The sequence below is a fragment of the Asparagus officinalis genome, chromosome 3 (genome assembly GCF_001876935.1).
Source record: "Asparagus officinalis chromosome 3, Aspof.V1, whole genome shotgun sequence".
NCBI classification, from domain to species: Eukaryota; Viridiplantae; Streptophyta; class Magnoliopsida; order Asparagales; family Asparagaceae; genus Asparagus; species Asparagus officinalis.
In genome coordinates, this window is record NC_033796.1 from 46,891,384 (window position 1) to 46,907,803 (window position 16,420).

The following is a 16,420-nucleotide window of genomic DNA, read 5'->3' on the forward strand; positions in this document are numbered from 1 at the left end:
AAGTTAAGTACTTGTTTAACTTAAGTTGGGTAATTCATCTGAAGTCGAGATATAATTTACGTAAAGCGCGCAGAAAAACCCAAAAGAAATTCAGAGATAACTTCAATTATTAGACGTATATATTTGTTTAACTTAGGTTGACTAATCCAGAAATTCAATTTATTTGCGTGAGCATTTGGAAGTTGAAAGTCTAAAGGGTGATCCTTTTTCACCCTTTTTTATTCTTTGAGAGAGGGAGGGAACTTCACCATGATCTTTCCGACGACGACTACAGGGGATCAAACCCCCGGAGCGTGGATTAGGAACACCCCAACGCACGGCCTTGAATATTTCATAAAATTAAATTCGTGTAGATGCTCGATCTACAGGAGACTCGAACTTGGGAACTTGAAATACTACTCATATGCAGCTTATCAACTCGGCTAAGCTCTCTTGGTTGACTTTGTTATATAAAAATCGACATTACTAACAGATTAATATAGTGCAAGTTGACTTATCCATTTTTAGCTCTTAATTTCATCGTCTGTTTCGTACAGAATTTTCATCTATTGTTAACCCTATTTTCTAAAAGTGGGGGGGCATCGGAAGATCTAAGTTTGACTCAATTCGATTGTCAATTTTCAAATGGGTCCAAATCAGTGAGATGTCGGTATCAAACGTGATAGCCGGGAATCATTGGAAAAGTCTTCAAAAGGTTGAAAACAAATCTTATTCAAAATCTTAAAGCTGTTGAATATTAGCCCAAACATCATAATTAACTTCATTAATCTTTCTCAATCTTTTAAATCTGAAATCAGTGCTCACGATTTCTTAGCACTGCTCATGTCATTCCCTAGCTTGTAAAATAAAATACATACTTGGGAGAATTTGAACAGGGCATGATCACGAGAATATGCTCTAGAGATTCCTCACTGAGTCAGCATCATCTACACATAAGATTCACCACGCTCCGTACGCATAGAATAATGATGCTACAACCTGCTTTATGTTCGAATATAAAAATACACCTTCAATACTAACCATAACCTGGTTTCAACGCTGCAGTATTCTTCCAAAATATAAGGATATAACTATCAAATCAAAGATTCCAGAAGCAGGTACAATTTATAATGCTTCAGATGAATTTCAGCTTCAATTAACACACGTTATTACTTCCACAGTACAAAAATGAATGGGTTTAGCAAATCTCATCGTATTGCAAAATCCATTCCCATTTAACACCTCAAATTAAAATGAGAACGCGCAACTCAACACGCTAACACTACTACTAAAAATTTCCACCTTATGCTAACAAAAGCTGCCCTGATCTAAATGGTCGTCAGTTGTCACCGTGCATTTTTGCCCAGCATCGGCAAGCAACGAATGCGAAGACAAACAAGAAACTTAAAAGGCGCGATATTGACATCATGTTATCTACATTTGATAGTCAGACGTTAAAAAGCTCTCGTACTGGGTTCCTGCAAGTGCATTGTGGACATCATCCCAATTCTCTACAAGATGTGACAATGGCTTCGTGTGTATCTTCACGTGGTGGCTGATTAGCCTTCTCTGTGGCACCTTAAGAAAGTCCATAACGTCCTTCACCTTCTGCAAGAAAATGAGCCGAATGTTCAAGGTAAGTTGTGTTTAAGTGGAAATAATTGTAGTTTTTGTTGTTGAAGGACATCTAATCGTGGTGTTCTGGTTATTTGAACTACTTAAGAAGTTGGGACTCAATACTATGTTCATATGTTTCAAATGCACCCACATAAACTCAATTAAAACACTTACACATGTATGGTCCAAAGATATTTACAACTTTGAATCTCACCTTTTCTTCCCAGTTTATTCCTTAAGAGATAGAATTGGCAGAAATACGTCCAATTTATTAAAGACGGCTATAAAATTTATCTTACCCTTTCGGGGCGCGATTGGTGTTCAGCATAGTGAACAATTAAGAACTCTATACAGTTTTTTTTGAAACTTGGTGAGTTAATGGCAGAAAACAGTGCAGTCTTAACAGAAATAGATGATGTCTTTCCAGCCTTATGATCTGAGATCACTGGTGACTGGCTTATTTCTTTATCTGATTCAAAAAAAAAAGTAAAAAAAATAAAAGGAAAGCAATAGATGATGTCTTTCTTTTAAAGCGTAGTGACACAAAATTAACATTGTATTATTAGGGTGAATCAATTTTGTATGGATGAAAGATCCTATCAATAAAAACATATTATAGGAAATGAAATTACTTGTATAGGATACATGCATTGCAAGTGACTAGGTCTATACACTGGACAAAATTTACCAAGACCTACTCCAGCATCAGAAGAGGTTGTTAAATAAGGTATCTTTTAAATGAAAAGAGATCTATCACCAAAGAAACCATCATGAATCAACATTTAAAATGTTGCAAATAACTAATCCATAAGTGATGTTTACTGGAATAAACATGATTCGTTCCTTTTTAAGCTAGACGATCATGAAATAAACTTTCAAGAATAAACATATTAGACACATATTGAATGTCAAAATATTAGAAAACATAACCTTCATGTGTTAGGGGTCAGCCCATATTTCTGGAATTTTTGGCTTCTTTGGTCATGCATGAGTCATGCACACCAAAGGAGGCCTTTTTGGTACAAGCTTATTATTTTCTTTTGCTTGTTTTTAGAAAAAATAATAATAATGTTCACGTGGTTTATGACTTAAATATATGTTGACATTCTTTAAAGAATCAATTTTGAATACTCACAGGCTCATGGGATTTCAATTAATTACCTTCTATACACTTCATCTTGAAGACATTTTGACTTTCTGGTGTAAACACTGAAAAGATATGCTAGATGGCCGACAGCCAACATGGTACTTAGCTCAAACTTTTCAGATTGAACAAAGTTCAGTTAAATATAAGTGTATAATATATTCAACATCAAGTTCATCGAGTTCAGAAGTTCCTCCAATCCATACTAAATTATTTGGTTTTGAAATATCTAGATGATACCTCGAAGAATTGCAACTCATTTTACGTTTGTATTTGTAGCTAATAACATATTACAAGTGAAAAGTTACATTAGGTAACGGGAATATAGTATAGAATAGAGAGCTCACAGTGTCATTTCGGATAAGATCCTCATAGTAAATAACCATGTGGCGGTTGCTTTTCAACTGTTCAAGAGCATCAACAACCCAGTCGTGCAACTGTTTCAGCTTGGGAACCAGCATTTTGGCATCAATCATGGGCTTAAATCTCGCAAGTATATTTGCCTGCAAACAATTTCCATGGGAATATGTCAAAACACATCATTTCAAGAACAAATATATTAAGACTTTGGCCTAATATTTTGGACCGTCTTTAAGAACAACTATTGTAGTCCATGACTGAGAGGAGAGATCAACCTCGTATTGCGAGTGAACATGGGCTTTATGAGTCCCATTCAGTTGTTTGGCATATTGATCATGGGAATTTGCTAGTAGTGAGATCCATTGACGGAGCTGGTTTCTTCTAAATAGGAATATCACAGAAACCCCTCTCTTATTGAAGTACTCAGCAATTTCACCATAATGTTGCATAAGTCCCTAAAGCAGTAACGAAAAAGAAGAACTATATCAGTTTGTATCCAAGGTGTAGAGAAACAAGGATCCTTAGATGAATTTATGTTCTATGTAAAAACGAAAAGTAATAAGAATAGAGAAGAAAAGGATGTCATTTTGCAAACTTTAACGAATAAATGTTTGCCTAGTGATTAGCTAGAGGTCTGTATATCACAAATCATCAAAATCAAAAACTATTGAGGCAATCTAACTCTTCCAATGAAGAAAGTACCAAGTCTCATATGCCTAAGTTACCCTGGCATCTCATATCTAGGCTCCCGCACCAATGTCCAACATGTGTCCGCCCCCAACACTCCATGGACATTCCCCGTATATGCATACATTTATTCAGACATGTACTCAATTATATGATACATGATTTACTTTAAAACACACCCATCTCCAACACGTGTTCGATGCCAACACTCCATGGACACTCCCTGAATATGCATACATTTATTCAGACAAGTACACAATTATATAATATATGGCATAGTTTAAAACACTTGTCATGCACTTCTTGGATGTAGATCTTACACCTTATGTCCACTCCACGCAACTCGGTTAATATGAATCGAGTTCGTATCAGCCCACACAGTTCAAAAAGTATGATTTTAAAGGGTTGTTAGGTATTTCGTTCAAAAGCAAGCAATTTCCATTTTATAATCTACTCAATTAATGAAACATAAAAAATGTTATAGGAACTTTGTGCACACCCGTACCTGTCCCGTGTGACATAGGGCTCAGCTACGAGTATGGAACAAAGAAATTTTTATGCAGCAATGTTACCCATAAGAACAAGCTGGTGAGTAACAAAATTCTAAAATAAGCATCAGTAACAGAAATACAGAATTAACCACTATGATATTAAAAAAATTCTGTCAATGTTGCTCAATGCTCGTAAGTTGAAAGTTTTAATGTTCAGGTATACATAATTAATGCAAGTAATTTGCACAAAATTAATAAGACATTAAGCTTAGTAAAACAATAACTAACTTATAAATCTCGTTTGCCCACCATTGATCCACAAAAAAAAATGTTCCGCCTGAAGCAATCCCAGGTCTTGCTAAAAGAATCCCATAGATTTCTCCTATTCAATGTTCCTGAATGCAGTGACTAATGTGGCTTGGTGAATATATAATACATAATTTAGATCAGATGAAGAAAGTTATCCTGTACTATCACACAATGTAAGATTATTAAAATAATGATTGCATGTATAGATTTCTAGAAAGTGTCACCATAATTAATGCAATATTGCACTATATTCAGGCCAGACAGAAACAGAAAATAAATGATATTACTATTTTCAAATACAAGCCTGAAATGAGCCTCAGGCACTGTGTGAATCTTATCTCTAAAATTAGCAATTCCTGGAAATTAATCAAACACAGTACCTAAGAATATGCACATAAGGCTGATATGCCGCAGCCTGTTTTTTGTCTTTTTCCATTAATTGAAACCTTAAATCGTTATCAGCCTCCAAGTCATTTAGGTGGAATTTTAGTCATCTGCATGATTGTAGGTGGAAATGTTATTCAGCTTTTTAGAACTTGAGCTTTCATTTAGCAAGTTAGTTTAGAATCATGCAGGTAAAAAACGTCCTATGATATATGGCTCAATTTCACGATATTTATATGCTATGGGATTTAAGATCCATTGTTGTCCTTTTTCGCTATTAACCTTTGAATCTAATATTGCTATATTACTTCAGATAACCACCGTATGCTATATGCTTCAATGCAGACAGAAAAATGTCAAATATACCTGTAGTGATATCATCAAATGGATTTATGTTAATCTGGTCTGATAGTCTAAAATACATGAGTTAAAAGTTTATTGTACCAAAAAGATCACACCCAACTACTTCTTGATGAATGTCATTATACTCGTGAAATGTTGAGATGCCAGTTGTTCAACAAAGTAATAAACCCCCTTCATTTGGGTAGGATTTAGGAAGACAATTCTTTAATACTTTATCGTAGCTGCAACAGAGCTATTTAGTTGCCCAAATTAACGCATCTTCAATAGCAATAAAGTAAGGAAATGGTAAGGCGTTTGAGCCTGCAACAATTCAACAGAGGGAGTAATAGAGTATAAAGTCATTAGACTCTTTACTAAGGTTAAAAAAAATTTAAGTGAACCTGAGAATAATCAAAAGTAGTGGGTGTCAGGATCATGTAATATCTCTGGCGGTTTATAATCAAGTAATTCATCTGGCCAGAGAAATATTAATGCTATAAAGGAATACAGGACAGGCCCTTGTAATGACATTAAACTGATCCTTACCAACATAAGGTTTCCTTTATGTTACCTAATCTGTCTCATTAGAAGGATATTCCCAGGAAAGTCTTGAGTTTATATTTCTTCACAATTACATTTCTGTTAAAATATTTTTTCCTGCTTGAAGAGGAGCAAGCGTGTTAGGCTTCTTATTTTATTCTGATCACAACAAATTTGACGACAAAACTCTCACTACTACATACATTATAAATTTCAAATGATCAATAACAAATCTGATACCTAATAACATGTGAAAATCTAATAGTAACTTCATTCCGAAATTGATGTTACCTAATTAATAAATGTTTTTTCAAAACATTTACCTGATTAAGCATCCACTTGAAGCCCACAGCAGCTGTGCATTCATTTTTTGAAGCACTACTATTCCAATCAAGATTGTATACTTTATCCAATGTCCTCATTATTGCCGACATATTACTCCTCCTTTCTTTGTTTGCAAAGATCTCTCCGTGAGAACTAACATTAATATGGCTATTTAGCAAAGTCTCAAACCACCCACTTCCAGACCGTTGCATTGACACGATAGTAAAGAAACGAACTGGTGCGCAAGCACATTCATTCCTGTCAGGCACAAAGATCGGTTGTTTGATGGCCGAAAAAACAAAGAAAACTAAATTCTGCCTTTAGATATGATAAATATGGGCCGCATTCAAACAATAGGAATCAATGTACAAACTTGATTTGGATTGAAAGATTACTTTGACAGGAAAAGCAAGTTCCAATTGGAATTGAATCAATTCGAACAGGATTAGAATTTGAAAAGTTCAAACAACGGCATTCATGAGAAAGAATCTCACATGAACTAAAAATAGGACGAAAAGGTCTATAAATAAGTTTAGAGAGACTAGTTTTAAACAATCAAGAAGATATTGTGTAATTCGGCAATTGAACAATAAAGTTAGCAATTTGAATTCAATTGTTTGAATGCCAGCCATGTTCAAAAGGTTCACATTACCTGCTATATGTGATTGGTTCAGGGTAGTGAACATATGGAATCTGAGCGTGTGGGATTCTATGAGCGTGATAAGGTTTTTCTATTAGCTTAATCCTCATAAAGTTGGACTCCTTGTGGATCTTTGTTTGCTTTAGGCATATAGAGCATATATATACACTACAGATCATTACAACCGCTAATACAACCATCCTTGAAAGAATTGGTGATTTCTTTGGAAGCTTTAGGACAAGAGTGTCCTGCAAAAAAAAAGAAAAGGATAAATTTCAAGAAAAGAAGCAATTAAGTTGGTACAGATTAGATTTATGTAACAATAGCTAAATCGTATGATTAGTTCGAGGGAATGAAAAAAGAAATAAATGGTGCATCCATATAGCATCCGCATAGAGTTTTTATGCATATGCAAAGAATTTCTCATGTATGAAGTCAAAAGTTCTTTAATAACTAGAAGAAACCACTATCAACAAAGATCATTAAATGGTACAAAGATGCAATAGTAGGAAACATTTAGGTTTCAGATTTCTATGATAGCCTATGAGCATTACTCGTAAAAAGAAACAACTACACACACCTATCATTGACATGCTCTAGAAATTGCTCTTGTATGCAAGAAATACAGTCTTTGGTCCAAAAGTCCTCAAGATTAGCATGCAGCTCTGATAACAAAGACCTTAATGAAACAAGATCCCATAGGAAAATAGCATGTAAATACACATAGCATGTAAACACACAGTGAGTAATCTCCAACTAAACCGAACCAATTCTTTCACCCATTTTTTTCCCTGTTTTTCTTTTTGCACAAACCAAGCCAACCAATTGCTACCAACTAACAAGAGAATGATAAAATCAAAGTATTAACTAGCATCAAAAGTCAAGAAAAATCCCAGAACCTTGGGGTACCAAAAGTGTAGAATTCAGATCCTTCTGGAATGTTACTCCGAGCTACTTAAGAGATTTAGTAACGTGCATTTTCCAAAATTAAAAAAAAAAGAATGAAAATAAATTAATTAATTAACTCACCAAAATCTGCATAGCACAACGACAAGCCAAGACAATGCATGAAATGGGACTTGAAATAAACCAAAATAATAGTTCGAAGAAAGGAATTTCAGAACAAAGATGCCAATGGGTTCTCTCCAACGCAACTCACAGACAAAAAGAAATCTGAAAAGATACTAAACATAAAGCAAAAGGAGTAAAAGCAACCACATTTCACTACCAAGCACATGAAGATCCCAACTTCAGCATACAATAATCGTTAAACTAAATGGGCGACAACAATAAGGGATGAAAGAATCAACCTTGTTGAAGAAACAACAGCCTTCTCCCAATTTCTCATCCTTGGCCTTCATGTTTTTCTCTCTTTTTCTTCCTCTTCTTCTTTTTTTCTTAAAAATGGAGGATTTAAAGAGAGGAGCGGGGCGAAGCTGGAGAAGCCATCCCTGGGGTTTTGGGCTCTTTACCCATAAATTAATGAAATCACCTCGTGAGCTGTCATCATTGCTTTGAGAACTAAAATCCTCTGGCTTTTATCTTCATCGTTGATTTTGAAATTAAAATCCTCCGGCTTTTCTCCCCAACAGGGTCTCTTCGTAATTTATTTCTCTTTCAAGTCTGTTTTCTTTTCTTTTTTTTTCTGTTTTCTTTTTTCTTTTTCCTAATATATCTAATTTTAATTCAGAATCTCATCGGGGACCGCGCTCTATTGCTGACATTATCGGTAGAGACGAAGAATGCCAAAAAAACAATTTTTAAGGGAAAAATATAATGAGAGCCCGAGATGAGATATGGAATGTGACTGAGCCCCAAGTCAAATTTGCCATCTACAGGTCCTTTAAACATCAGTTCATGATGCTCTAGTAAGAACATACACAGATCGTATACTTTCTCTTTACTCGTTCTCCTTTGTTTCTTTCTTTGTTAATCATCACTTATTGAAGAACAAGTTCTACGTATAATTCGTAGCTGCACAATTGCATACTTATAGTGTTGTGCGCGTAGGGGTTAAGCCATCTAGTTAACAGACTACATAATTAATGATCGAGTTCGCTTTGTTGAAGATATGTAAATAAGACAGAGAAGAGTCCGTTAGGTGTTGTGGTGGTTTTCGAAGTACCTTATCCATAATGGGCACAAGTTCTTGTAGCTTTCTCATGCGTTCACTGATCCGGGTCCTCCTCACCTAAATTACTAAGCATGTCAGATATATAAATTAGCAAGTAATTAAAGAGTTAGTTTAATTAACTTTCTAACCAATAGCAGCTAATATATCCTGAAACTGCAGGAACTTTTCTATGGCCGCCATCTCCGACGATGTCTTCGGCAAGCTGAACTGATGACTCAGCCCTCCATTCCTCACCTCCTTTATTTTTCGCCCAGGGCAAAAAACAATCCTGGCTACGCCACTGTGTGCGCGGCGGAAGCTTCAAGGAGCGACACGAACAATCAAAGAGATAAACCATAACCAATAAGCAATTCCCAACCACAGCAAGAACAAACGATTTACGTGGTTCGGCAAGTTACCTACGTCCACGGGGCAAGGAGGGGAGAGTTCTTATTATTAGAAATCAAGAAAATACAAATAGAGTTCAAATCTCACCGATCAAACCCTAAAACAAAGCTCTAGATCTCTCACAAATCTCCAACAATTGGATGTAGCAATTCTCTCCAAAAGACTGCTCAAAATCATCCTTGCTTAACCCTAATTAATCAGGTTTAGGGTTATATATCAACTCAGAAATGAACCGGGTCAAAATCCAAAGCCCAGCCCAAAATCCATCTGCGATCGACCGCGGCGGTCTACCGCGCAAGTCTCGCGGTCGACCGTACGAAGCTCGCGGTCGACTGAACACCCCCGACAGAGAACCAAATCCTACAGTCAAACTTGCGGTCGACCGAACTGATTTCCCGAGAGATAATCGCCTACAGGGTCCCCGCGATCGACCGTCACGGTCGACCCGCCTTCATCTCGAATCCCACTGGCCTTTCGTGCACGTTCGCGGTCGACCCGCCAGTCTGCCTGGCCTGATTCTTTCTGCTATTTTCCTACACTCTCTCGCCATTTCTTTAATTCTCCACCTCGGCGAATGTTTCTACCAAAACTGAGCCGACACCAATCATCCAATAGTTCTGTAACAAGTCCGGGAACCAAACTAGAGCTGAAACGTAATCCGTCCCCCCGCCCCCCCTGAATCAACAAAACCGGTTGCATCTGAAAGACTGCCTACGTATCCTCTTGCCCAAGGAATGGCCTACGTATCCTCTTGCCCAAGGAATCAAACCGAACGTAGTTCACCCAAATGGCCTCCAAAGGCCTCAATCCGCTAGAAGAGTTCGCAACCCTTCTCCAACATCATGATCAAGTCTACGACTGATAGCACCTCCAATGGCCCCAAACTAAAACAATCCAAACATCTCCACCTGAGATGAACCGATGGCCATATTCAGACTCCATCTATCAGCTACACTCGAATCGATCAACCTATCATCTGCATCCGAATTAACATGATTCTCAATCTGTGTCACATCAGCTAGAATCCTAAATGATACAGTATGATCTGGAGTATGTGGAGTAGACTCCACCCAACATGGAGTAGCATCACCCTCCACCTGCTACGATGTCCCAACGATCTGATCAATACTCTCCACCTGCCGAGAGTCAAACGTGACATACCTACTCAGAACAAAATCAGAAGCTCTCATACGATAATCAAATGAGCCTCCGAATCCCAAACGCGCAATCGGATCAAATCTCACATTCACGATGTGACCAAGTGCTGGGTAGCCAAATATCCGACGCAACCCAAAATCTGAAGCAGCTCCACCAGATCCCATATCTCTACATACAGTAGTCGGTAACCTATATATAAGATGGCCCAAACATGTCGTAGCCCGCACACCAATGCCAATGCTCGACATCAAACGCCGATCCTCCTTCAGCAAGGAACAGCTCCCAAAATCTGTCATCTCGCCTCGTCGCCTCAAAGTTTCCACATCAATGAAGTCTCTCCTATTACCGTGAGCTCGGCACAAACACAAGAAAGAACCCCTACCATAATCAGAACGTCGAGTTACCTTTCTACCAACACACTTCCTCCATCTGTTGCGGGCTTCTAGGACTTCACACCAACGGGACTTGGTTGCAACCCACCAATGCCTAGAGCAATCCCTAACTGCGGAAACCACATACCTATTACCTCCCAATGACGCTCCCTTGGAAGGCCCCTGAATGCCTGAATGAACACCCCTCAGAAGACCCCCCGAATGATGGATAAAAATGCCAAACTCCACCTCGGTCTTTTCTCTCATAACAATGGGTTCACAGGACTTCAAACTGCAGGTCAAAGCACTCCTAAACAACCTATGCACGACATTACCAACCAAATAACCTAGCATCAAACAACGCCACAGTCTAGCCGAATATGAATAAGTCGTCAGCTCCCTATCAATCATCGTGCTTCCGAGCAAATAATACAAATTTCTCCTTCTGACGCCCTTCATCACAATCATGGACCCTAATGTGACCTTCAAGCGTGCATCCATTAAGGTTACCCTATAGCCTGTGACCTTCAAAGCTCCAAGTGAAATGATGTTATTCTTCAACTGCGGAACGAACCTCACATCATCCAACTCTCGCATCATCCCATCACTCATCTTAATCCGAATAGTACTAATACCACTAATAGAGCATGCATGTCAATTACCCATGAGCACAACATCCTCTCTTTTCAACTTCTTAAAGCTGGAAAACCAATCCCTCCTAGGGCAAACGTGGTAAGAAGCACCCGAGTCCAACATCCACTCCGTAGAGTCGGCATCACAAACTGACGGTAGTGCGGATAATGAATAGCCTGAAGAATCTGAATCGTTGCCACTAGACTTGACAACTTTCACCTCTGAAGCTTGTACAGCTTTCTCCTTATTCTTCCCGGCTCGATCTATCTTTGGGCATTCAACTTTCTAATGTCCATCCACTTTACAAAAAGCACACTGATTCCTACGAATCCGACGATGTGCACCTCTAGACTGCGATCTCCTGCTTCGGTTTGAACCACGGCCATGAACTACTAATGCATCTCCCGATGCCTTCTCGGAGGATTCATCAACACTCTTCGTCAACTCATAATTTACCAACGCTGAGGTCACCTCCTTGTAACTAACAATAGTTCTTCCATTAATCATAGTTAGGACAAAAGTACCATAAATTATCCTCGGGCAACGAATACAAAAATAGCATCGTCTTGTCTTCATCCTCAACCATGATATCCACATTGGCCATGTTTGAAAGTAGCTTCGTGAAGTTGTTCACATGCTCCCTGATGGAAATTCCCCTCTTCATCTTGAACTGGTAAAACATTTTCTTCAAGTGAAGCCGATTCTCAATGCTCTTAGTAAGATACTTTTCATTGAGTGTTTTCCACATCTTCTTCGCCGACGTCTTGTTCATCACATCATAAATAAGATCCGGCATCAAGCATGACCGAATAACTCCACACGCCCTAATATTCATCTTCTTCCAAACCTTTTCTTCCATATCAGCAGGTTTCTCTTGCAACTCAAGAGTCTCCTCCAAATTCTGTGCATCCAAGGCGTCCATCACCTGGCACCTCCACAATCTAAAACTGATCTTGCCGTCGAACTTTGGAATATCAATCTTCATGTTATTGATGCTCAAACTATGTATCGTCTTTGTAAGAGACGAACCTGATGCGCTTGCTTCTCCCATGTTGTCGATCTAACTCTTTAGATAGGAATCTACACCGAATCCTTCGAACGAGTCTGAAGCTCTGATACCAATTGTAGTGCGCGGCGGAAGCTTCGAGGAGCGACATGAACAATCAAAGAGATAAACCACAACCAATAAGTAAATCACAACCACAACAAGAACAAACGATTTACGTGGCTCGGCAAGTTGCCTACATCCACGGAGCAAGGAGGGGGGAGTTCTTACTATTAAAAATTAAGAGAATACAAATAGAGTTACAAATCTTACCGATCAAACCCTAAAACAAAGCTCTAGATCTCTCACAAATCTCCCACAATTGGATGCATCAATCATCTCCAAAAGACTGCTTAAAATCGTCCTTGCTTAATCCTAATTAATCAGGTTTAGGGTTATATATCAACTCAGAAATGAACCGGGTTAAAATCCAAAGCCCAACCCAAAATCCATCTGCGGTCGACCGCGACGGTCGACCGCGCAGGTCTCGCGGTCGAGAGCACGAAGCACGCGGTCGACCGAACACTCCCGACAGAGAACCAAATCCTACAGCCAAACTCGCGGTCGACCGCGACGGTCGACCGAACTGATTTCTCGAGAGATAATCGCCTACAGGGTCCCCGCGGTCGACCGCCACGATCGACCGTCTTCAGCTCCGAATCCCACTGGCCTTCGTGCAAGTTCGCGGTCAACCGCGACGGTCGACCGCCAGTCTGCCTGGCTGATTCTTCTGCTGTTTTCCTGCACTCTCTCGCCATTTCTTCATATAGTCTGGCCAGTAGAAACAACGAAATCTGATTCGTAGTTATCAACAAAAGTTTAGTAGCTAAATAATATTGTGACACTATTCAGAGTTTACCTATAATCTCAAGCATAATAATACTTGATAATAGCCAAAAAAAAAACCGTTAGTTCCTTGTATATTACTACATTATTCAATATTTTGCTTATATGTTTATCTAAATTCATACAGCAAGATAACAAGTGATGTGCACAACAATTGAAGACCGTGGTTGTTAAAGATTGTTCTGGATTTTTTTTTTTTTTTTTTTTTTTGTNATTTTTTTGGTTTTTTTTTTTTTTTTTTTTTTTTGAGAATTGATTGTCTAAATTGAATGGTGAACTAATTTGTTTTCATTGAAGGGATTTATACCTCTTTTGGATTTGTTGAGATGGTGCTTTATGCAAATAGAATGCTGTATTAATTTCTTTTGTACATATGTTCTACTATTGATCTCGTGTATTGTGTTTTTTTAATGTATGAGAGATATTATAAGGTGTTGAGGTAGTTGATATTGTGGTTTGATTTGTTTATTATGATGATATTATTGTTGTTGCGGATGAATTTTGAATTATGGTATAATATTATGTAAACAAGGAAATGTAATATTATTATTGCAAATGAATTATGATGATATTATTGTTGTTGCAGATTAATTGTTTACAAATTTTTTTAGTGAAATGTAGCAATCTCCACGGAAATTCCGTCTAGGAGGAACCCTAGACGGAAAAACCGCCTAGGATGCAAGCTAGAAAGAAATCCTAGACGGAAATTCCATCTGGGATGCTTCCTAGATGGAAATTTAAATTTCGTCTAAGTTGAGTTCTGTTTAGTTAGACCAACCTAGATGGAATTCTGTCTAGGTTGAGTCAATCTAGACGGAATTATCCTAGACGGACTTTTCTAGATGGATTTCCGTCTAGGTTGGTCTACCTAGATGGAATTCTGGACAATCTAAACGGTTTTTTCTATCTAGGTTGAGTGTTTTTCTACTAATGCACATAACATATTTTGAATATTGAATTCTGGGCAACCTAAACGGTTTTTTCTATCTAGATTAAGTGTGTTTCTACTAATGTACATAACATATCTTGGACATTTGTCTTGTGTACATTTTTTATATCTATTTTTTCACTCTTTTAACTATAGGTCAGGGATAGGACTTTTGAGTAACATTGTTAACGTGGTAATGCTAGTATTCTCATAATATGTTAAATCTTTATGCAAATTTAAATTTTTATGTTTGTGTGCTAGTCTAATATTGTTATTATACATAGCATCTAAATTCATTATGATTTTATGAAATTAATATTATACTAATAAAGTAAAAACATGGTTGTATGTTTTTGCCACATGGAGATTCTAAAGGCTCTAACAATTAATAACTAAGGGTGTGTTTGTTAATCAATGTGTTTTTTTAAAACACCATGCCATAGTGTTTCTTTTTCAAATGTGTTTTGCAAACACCATTTTGGTCAAACTAGTTTGACCATTTATATAGCTGGGCAGTAGAGCGGGAGCTGTGGGCACGCTGCGGCGGGACTGGCCGGCCGACGGGCGGCGCGACCGTGAACGACGACCGTCACGCTACCAGCGGGTAGCGGCAAGTGGCCGACGGCGGCCGATGGGCGGCGCGACGCGGACGACGACCGTCGCTACCAGCGGGTAGTGACGAGTGGCCGGCGACCGCCGATGGGTGGCGGCAGCGGTGATCGCGAGTGGCGACCGTCGAGCTGGTGGCGGCCGGCAGGCGGGTGCCGCGAGCGACGGGGTGGACGGTGACGGTGGTGACGGCGGTAGGTGTTGGGGTGTGGTGGCCGGCGCACGGCGGGTCGCCGACAGGTGCGGGTGGCGCCGGGCAGCGACGTGGCGGTGGTGGGCGGCGGGTGAAGGGTGGCCGACGGCCGGCCGACAGGCCGCGGCTTCCGGCGGATGGCCGGCGACGCGTGGCCGACGGGCGCGGTGGTAGCGGTGGTTGCGGCGTGGGTTGGAGGGTGGCTCGGCGGCCGACAACGGTCCGGCTGGTTGCGGTGGTGGCGGTGGTGCGGCAGCGGTGTGAGGGTGTCGACGGGGCGGTGGCGGTGCCCGCGGCGACGGCCGTGGCGACCGTCGGGTGGCCGGCAAGCGACGGCCAACGAAGCAGTCGGCGCGGTGGTGCAGCGGGGTGGAGGGGCCGGGAGAGCTCATATATATAGAGTGAGATATGTCATGACTCATCTCATGAGTCATGCCATGAGTCATCTAAATGTAATGATTCCTTTCATGAGTCATGCAATGACTCATCTCATGAGTCATGCAATGACTCATCTCATGAGTCATGCAAAGAGTCATGAAGAATCAAAACTATGTGTTAAAACCATGTGCCCAAACCATACCACCTTAATGACTCATCTCATGACTCGTTAATCAAGGTATAATAAAGTGTGTATTTCATAAATAAAAATACCACATCAATACGGTATTTCATAAATACGATATTTTATAACTTTACAATCATTGACCAATAAGTTATCATATGACCAAAAAAGTCAATGGGTTGACCAAAAGTCAACTGTTGACAAAAAAGTCAACTAGTTGACTAAAAGTTAACTTTATGGGAAAAATACTGGAATTCATTTCCTAAGCACATAGCATTCCGATTTTACCGATATACATAACCGTTTATGTGTATCCGGTAAAATCATATATGCGTATTAATCATACGTATGCTAAAACAACACCAAACAAGATACTGAAAACAAGATTAGTGGTAAATTGTTTGTTAAAGCATCATCAAAACAAGAGGACTCAACACAACAGAGGTGCTAGCTACACATGAAGACTACCCGGGTATAAGTTATGATAAATATCTGTAAGATGCTAACACAATTTTATCAGGACCACTCAATGATAATATTATACAGTCCGGTCTCTTCGTCAAACCATGTCAAACTATCGATCCTAGGGTATGGAAAACTGTCAAATCCTAATAGCTCGATTAGTGTTTGTTGATATTAAACTCATAACCTATAATATCAAACTGACACTCAGCTTATCTTATTTACCTCGGCCAATGATTTACTGGCTATAGTTATATCAAACAATCTTATGACAT

General features: G+C 39.1%; 1 protein-coding gene across 1 annotated transcript; it reads right to left on the minus strand.

Annotated features, from left to right (window-relative positions):
- LOC109834021 lies at positions 1,047-8,440 on the minus strand. The gene is made up of 6 exons (XM_020401907.1): positions 8,128-8,440; positions 6,830-7,065; positions 6,177-6,435; positions 3,376-3,555; positions 3,088-3,243; positions 1,047-1,587 (listed from the first exon to the last, which is right to left on the minus strand). The coding sequence occupies exons 1-6, from the start codon at positions 8,176-8,178 to the stop codon at positions 1,414-1,416; spliced, it is 1,056 nt and encodes a 351-aa protein (XP_020257496.1). The 5' UTR covers positions 8,179-8,440; the 3' UTR covers positions 1,047-1,413.